This window comes from Nicotiana tomentosiformis, chromosome 8, assembly GCF_000390325.3.
Source record: "Nicotiana tomentosiformis chromosome 8, ASM39032v3, whole genome shotgun sequence".
Lineage (NCBI taxonomy): Eukaryota > Viridiplantae > Streptophyta > Magnoliopsida > Solanales > Solanaceae > Nicotiana > Nicotiana tomentosiformis.
The window spans coordinates 113,484,110-113,491,335 of NC_090819.1; the positions used below are offsets into that span (position 1 = coordinate 113,484,110).

The following is a 7,226-nucleotide window of genomic DNA, read 5'->3' on the forward strand; positions in this document are numbered from 1 at the left end:
CGTGGAGGAAATTCAAACGTAAACTAGAATACATTGGTACAACCAACCGAGGGCATTCGAATACGTTGTTTTAGTACTATTAAGAACATGAGAATACCCCAGATATAGAAAACTACTTCCCTGAAGTTCAATTTCATCTTCTTTTACATGATTCTGACAAGAACCAAACACTGTCATTAATCATGTTTAATAAACTGAAGAGATATTAGCCTTCAAAATGTGCTGTTAAGACAAGTGAAGATCCTGAAAACTGTGTTTTGTACATAGACTCCACAAAGAGAAAATGCTTACAAAAGACACAAATACCTCACACCAGACTAAATTACACAAACAAACACAATCATGAGTCCTCCATAAGCCCATCATTACATTATGGCACAACCCTTCCTTTCCTCTTGTGGCTGTACGGCAGTTTGCGGATATCTGTTTGAGTCCGATGGGTTGTAAGTGAACTCCGATGTATCGAGCCCATACTGCATTACAACCATTCAAGAATCAAGTCAGAAACTAAATAGCAGTACTATCAAAAGGAAAGAGGTTTCACAAGAGACCCAAATATTATAAGTGCACTTGCTACTTGCTAGTACATAAACAAGATAAAAACCATATGAATCTACTGCCACAAGCCAACTGAAACAATAATCCCATATGCTGTCACAAGGAAGCTTTTTTGAAACTAGGAAGGAAATTCAAAGTAAAAATCATCTCATTATCTGACTAAGCCCTGGCTGATGCAAAACAAAAGGTCTTGCTGTGATCGGATATTTTTTCAAAAGAAAAGAAAATGCATCTCCGCAAAGTTCCAGAAAGGTCAAAATAATAGTGCACCACAAACAAGCACCGATTATAAAAATCCTCATGAGTGCAAAGTAACTATAAAAGATTGTGTAGTTGGTAATAACAAGCGTTGAGCAGTCAACCAAGACGGTTAAAAACATCATCATCCACATTAACATGCAAGAAAAGCAAATTAACAGAAAGCAGACCTTTTCCCTCATGCGTGTACTCCATGCATCATTTCTACTCGGACGATTATCAAGGGTACCAGCAACAGGGACACCAGTTGCAGGATTCGGTGGCCTATTGTTGATCAGTGGCTGACGGATTTGTTGTCTGGGACCACCTATGTACTCATCATCACTATCATAGTCTGCTGGTCTATTCGCTGCCCTTACAACGAGGGCCAATAAGAATATAAGAGCCTGCAACTCATGTCAACAGCCAAAATTGAGAAATACTGGGAGATAGAGACATTATTGAGATTGGCGTAACTAATCCCAACTAGTTCGGGATTGACACTTAGTTGTTATACTGGGAGGAAAGGACAAAACAAACATCCAGGTCAAATATCCTCTGCTATATCCGCAAATCTATACTGAATATGGTCAAGCCAGCAGTAAGCAATGACTTTCACTAGGGCCATGCCAACATCTCTAATGCACACTAAAAGGCCACAGCAGATATAACTGGTAGGGGACATATATTGCACCCACAGGGATGAATAGATTACATTTAATGCATTTTGCAGACAAATTCAGTGAATGCATGAGCATATTTAGCAACATAACCACTCAAGCTGTGGAGATAGGCATCTGAATAGGGTCAATAGCTAGTAAAAAATTCAAAGGATCATAGATAGACAACATAACGGAATTGAATGTGAAAGAACATGGTGCAGAGCGCAAACAACATTGATAGCAGTTTCACATAAACTCCTGTATTTCACTCATAATCCAACAAGGTATGATCCAACAGAGAGTTCTGTTCTTTTTTCCCCTCTTTTTTCTTGGAAACAACAAACCATATATATTGTCCTTAACCTCACCTCCAAAATAACAGCCCCAAGGGCAACCCACTTGATAATCTTCCAGTGGTCCTCCAGAAATTCATAGATTGTATCAAAGTTGCCCGTTTTGTCACTTGGAATTTCCTGACAGAGACTTTCATCACTTTTATGACAACAAATGTATAGTGTGAAAGTGAAATCATGAACTAGAAAAACTCTTACCTCTCTCCAGCTTTTGTCAAAGAATATAAAACCAGCAGCACCAAGCTCTACCAAGATCAACAAGAAAAGCAGCACAGAGTACTGTCATAGTTAAGGTGCCAAACATGCTTCATAGAAGCCTGAGAAGAGAAATCAGAAGAACACTCTAGTAACTCCGATATCCTAAAAATCAACAACTCCTGTCGGACATGAGGGGTTGGGGGAGTACTGCAACACGGGCAAGAGGATAACGATAAACTGAAAAAGCAATTAATAGACATGTCGTCTAATCCATCTCCTCTGACATGTGACGAAGTTAGGATTAAGCCTAAAATGATCCAGAACTCATCCAAGTAAGTTCAAAAGAAAAAGCTATAAAAGGAAGATTTCAAAAATCTGACTGAAAATGCTCCTATTGATCCAAATCATAAGTCTGCCCAACAACATAACTTCTAGCATTTCTAAATATTTGATGAAAGAATATATTTCATCAAAAGAATTTAGGCTTTTCACATATAAGTGATCATGAAGACTAAACAAATAATAAGGATACACAACTCAGGCAGCATCCGTTCCTTGTTGCCGCTCCAATGCAACCACAGCAAGATACAACAACAAGAACTGCTCCAATACCAATGAATAAGTATATGAACCTGCAACATAACAAATAGATCAATTAGTTTTCCACAGAACATATACAAAATCAAATCAACTGAACATTAGCAAAACTTTATCTCAAAGAAAGGTCAGCATTAGCAATGAAGGAAGAATGATCTTGTCATTTCATACTTTGATAAATCATGTAGGCAAGTTCTGAGAATTCAAACCCACTCAAAGCTAAAGATATATTATGACAAAAGGCTCTTATCTCTATTTGTAACATAATATGGACGCAAACAAACAGGTGACACAATAATTCAACCTCTGCACATATTAGTAATCCCTAGCAAAACTTTATCCCAAGAAAAAAGTCATCGATTAGCAATAGAAGGAAGAATGGTCTTTTCATTATTTATTTTCTATAAATCATGTAGATAGGTTCTGAGAATTCAAACCCACTCAAAACTAACGACATATTATGACGAAAAGGCTTGTCTCTGTTTATCATTTAATATTGACACGAACAAAGAGGTGAAGACCATATATAGTTAATTTTTTTCATTACATTTCAAAATTTCTTTCCCTTCTACTCCTACGGAACACCCAAATTAGTTCAATCGTTGCATATACTTTCTGCAAAAATACAAGGCAAGTTACTTTTTAGCAAAATGCTAAAATAAAAGAAAGCATAATATATCGGGACCCTCATGAACTTGGCACTTTTTATCCCGTGCACATTTAAACTAGTTTTGGTCTTAATTACCCCTTCAACTTGTCAGCTTGCTAGACTTCGCCCCCTCCCCCTCCCCCTCCGACCTCAGCCCAAGGAGGTGTGATGTACTCGCTGCTACGTGGATATATTTTGTCCACGTGGAATTTTCATAATAAAATATATATTTTTCCCTTTTAAATAAATTTAAAAATTTAAATCTTTTTTCCCAGCCAAATTTTGTAAAAGACATGTTTGGATATTCATCCAAATTTTTTCTTTTTACATATTCGGCCCTTTCAAAAAGAAGAAATACTAGCTGAAACAAATCGTCATCGCATCTAAAGATGAAATACAAAAAGACACAGTTAAAATCCATTATTTAAGCTAAAAAATTGTATTTGACTAAAAATATCGAGTTCTAGCAATTTCTTTTATAAATTTCGTGGGGAAATTAAAAAGTACATAGTTGGGATAAAGTCATTGCATCTAATAAGAAATAAAAGAAAATTTAATAGTTTGAGCTCCGATATTTTAGCTAAAACTTCTTTATCTAGTCTAGTTAAAAATAATGGAGCTCTCGGTAAAAAATTTGTATAGTTGGCGCAGAATAAAATTAAACAGTTAGAATAAATATCTTGCATCTAAAGAAGAAATAAAATGAAATGCATACTTGAAACCCATTAACGCTTTCTCTGACTAAAAATAATTGATTTTAGTCAAATATTTTTTTACATATTTGGAGAAAAAGAAGAAATACACGATAAAAACAAGTAGCCATTTCACCAAAAAAGAAATAAAAAATTGCAAATTGAGGTCAAATATGTGTGGTATATTAAGTAAAGGTAAGAAAAATATACATAGTTAGAACAAACAAATCATAGTATATGATTATGTGGCAACTAACAGTTGAAAAATACCCCACTTGGAAGCTGATTTTTTTATTTCTCACCACTCTCACACGCCTAAAAGAGAGTATATCCATTCTCTTTGTCATGTCAACATTCAAGGGGGCAAATGTTATCAAACCGCCAAGTTCAAGGGGGTAATTAAGACCAAAATAGTTCAGGTGTGCACTGAATAAAAAGTGTTAAGTTCAGGTGGGGCCCCAATATATTATGCCATAAAAAAGAATTACATATCAGTTCCACAGGCAGACACTATTTGTTGTCAATGCAGCAAACATGTAATACAAAAGGATTACAGCACCGCGGAGTAATCCATACCCTAGATGAAAGAAACATTTCTGGCCATCATAATCCTCAAAGGGTCATGACCTGTTTTAAGTAAGAAGTCCCTACCAAAAACTCTATTGAATAAAATTAAAATTAAAATTTGTTTCACTTGCTTCCTAGAAGTTCTAAATTACGACTTGTGAAGTTGGAGGTGATTTTCCTCATCGCTAAAAATCATAATTTTTTAGTAAAATAAACTTCATAATCTCCAAAAGAAAATTACAGTACATAGATTGACAATTCAATTCATGTTTTCTTGAACGTAGTTTGGTTTTATACAAACTCCTTAAATACAGTACAATAGAGGCATCCCACTTCCTTCGGAAAGTGTCTCAATCACTTCCATGGAATGTACTTTACATTCTACACAGAGAAAGAATAAAAAATTTCCAGCACTCCCCCCCCCCCCCCCGACCCAACAGCACCCCTGAAAACTGAAAGGAAGGAAAAATGAGGATGAAACTAAAACTGAAGTCATACATTCCGGATGACGGGTATTCCTGACATGAAGAGTAGAGTTTGAAGTCTATCAAGGGATGGATATAAAGCCTTTCATACACAGTCAAAACTGACAATGGAGATGCATGAAGTTTGCAGTTAATCCATGTCCTGGAATACCCCAAATCAATCACCTTATATGTTAGAGATGTTGAGCACGAGATGTTGACGACATGAACACGAGAAGCATAGAAGCAGAGAAAATCTGTTTACACTTTATATCAGGTAGAAAAGGGCTATCATCAAATCGGGGGGTTAAGATAGTGCAGGTGGGTTTGGTGAGATTCAGACCATGATTAACGTAGTTAGGACTGACACCAAAAGAGAGATGGGTGAAATACACAATCCCTGGTAAGGAAAATGCAGAAGGGATCATTACTCTATGGAAATGGTGGCTAGATGATGGCTAAAAATGAGGAAGGGAGGGGGTTGGTCATGGAAGCACTAAACAAGATGACGGTTGGAGCTGGCACGACCACGGAAAAAGGAGTTAGTCACACGAGTACCTGCTGTAAGTTGAAGTGCAAGGTTTGTGAATCGCACTTTTGTTGTACTTTCCACGAAGAAAGACAAGGAAGTACCGAGTACTTCTAGTCCAACGAGCAGAACAAATCCCTTTGATGTACAAAGAGTGGAAGAAATAAACCTAGTATTGAGAACTTGAGATCATCTATTTTGGTACTTCTCACGGAACAAAGTGAAAAAGATAGAGAGATCATTAGACGCAAGTAAATCCTTAGGAAAAAATCAAGCAATGTTTCCCAAATCCAGTTCACGTTTATTCTGTCTAAATGAACAATCATCTCCTATGCGGAAGATACTATCTTCTCAATTTCCCTAATCAGAGAAGCAACAGACTATACCTTTTAACTCTTTAAAAAATTCTGCCCTTATCTTTTTTAAGTGTGACATCCCTCTAAAAAACAATGAAGAACTAGCATATGCGACATTACTAACTAGCAAATACAGCTTCCAGTATCACACCATCGCAATCATCTCGAATTCAGCTTCAAGGCTTGGCACGAAACAATCAAAATAAGCATTATGGGGAAAAGGGTATTCATACCAAGCTTTTGGAAGTTTATCAAAGATGTTTTCAGCCACAGATACAGCCATCAACATTGGACGACCGAGCTCAATCACTTCAGCACTACTTGTAGGTGCAACCGGGTAATCATCCCCAGAGGACGAATGATTTTTGTACTCAACAAAGAGGTAAATACCATACCCCACCATTGCCAAACCAACAAGGGTCAACAAGAAGTTCAAGAGCTTCAACAAGCACTCCCAAAACCCTTTACACGCCATTCTCTACACTTCCTTCACAAACCCTTGAAATAAAGCAAACAGCTCCTTTTAAAATTTCAGCTAATTCATCAAATTCCCTAAAAATACCAACATGCACAAACCCACTCGTCAATACTTCAGAATTATCCAAGACACATAAAAATCCAAACTTTTTCACAAAATATAGATTGTCTAACACCAATACATATGTACATAATCATATCCAATAAATACCCATTTGATTAAAAAGAATAAAGCAGCTTTATATAGATGCATCACACCAAAAGGAATATGATAATTTTGATTATGGATGGATCTGTTATGGGAAAACAATTAAAGGGGTAAAAAATCACAAGAAATTTAAAGTCTTGGAGCAAGAAATTTGAGATATAATTACAATTCACCAAGATTTGGGATTATCAATTGAACTTATACAAAAACAGAAAAGGGGAAAAATGGGTTGAAAAATACTTACAAGAAAAGCAGAATAGCGGCAAGATTTGAGATGGGAAGACTGGAAGGTTGTAAGAGAAAGAGAGAGTTGAAGAGAAAAAGGAAAAACAAATTGGCCAAAAGGTTAGCTGTCTGTCTGGTACCTTTCCGTTATCGCTAAAATGGTTTACGATATGGGCACTCTTATTTTTGCGAAGTACAAACTCATTCTATTTCTATTTATGTGATAGAATTTCCTTACAAAAAGAATAATGTCAATCTATATTTAAAAATAATTTGTATTTAAATTTTATATATTATATTTCTATTGAGATATATATAGACACATGAATATTTATAATTTATTTTGTATTATAAATTTAAATATTTTTAAATTTTAATATAATTAAAGGGCATCACACAAAAAAAAATCATTGAAAATAATACTTTTGTTTTTTTATTTGCTCTTTTCTTCTTC

The 7,226-nt window shown here is 35.6% G+C and overlaps 1 protein-coding gene across 2 annotated transcripts; it reads right to left on the minus strand.

The window, feature by feature from the left end:
• Positions 1-105: 105 nt before the first annotated feature.
• LOC104087755 (tobamovirus multiplication protein 2A) lies at positions 106-6,948 on the minus strand. Of its 2 annotated transcripts, none has more exons than XM_009592316.4 (7): positions 6,792-6,948; positions 6,096-6,414; positions 2,541-2,640; positions 2,009-2,089; positions 1,826-1,930; positions 987-1,202; positions 106-473 (listed from the first exon to the last, which is right to left on the minus strand). In XM_009592316.4, the coding sequence occupies exons 2-7, from the start codon at positions 6,335-6,337 to the stop codon at positions 366-368; spliced, it is 852 nt and encodes a 283-aa protein (XP_009590611.1). In that variant the 5' UTR covers positions 6,338-6,414; positions 6,792-6,948; the 3' UTR covers positions 106-365. The 2 variants fall into 2 exon arrangements, with proteins under 2 accessions (XP_009590611.1, XP_009590612.1); XM_009592317.4 differs by having other exon boundaries at positions 6,096-6,360; positions 6,792-6,942.
• Positions 6,949-7,226: the final 278 nt, after the last annotated feature.

Excerpts from the sequence above, each read along its gene's own strand:
- LOC104087755 (XM_009592316.4), bottom strand. The coding sequence starts at position 6,337 with ATGGCGTGTAAAGGGTTTTGGGAGTGCTTGTTGAAGCTCTTGAACTTC. Across the intron at positions 2,641-6,095 it reads GATAAACTTCCAAAAGCTTG|GTTCATATACTTATTCATTG; the intron begins GTATGAATACCC and ends GTTATGTTGCAG. Across the intron at positions 1,931-2,008 it reads TTGACAAAAGCTGGAGAGAG|GAAATTCCAAGTGACAAAAC; the intron begins GTAAGAGTTTTT and ends AGTCTCTGTCAG.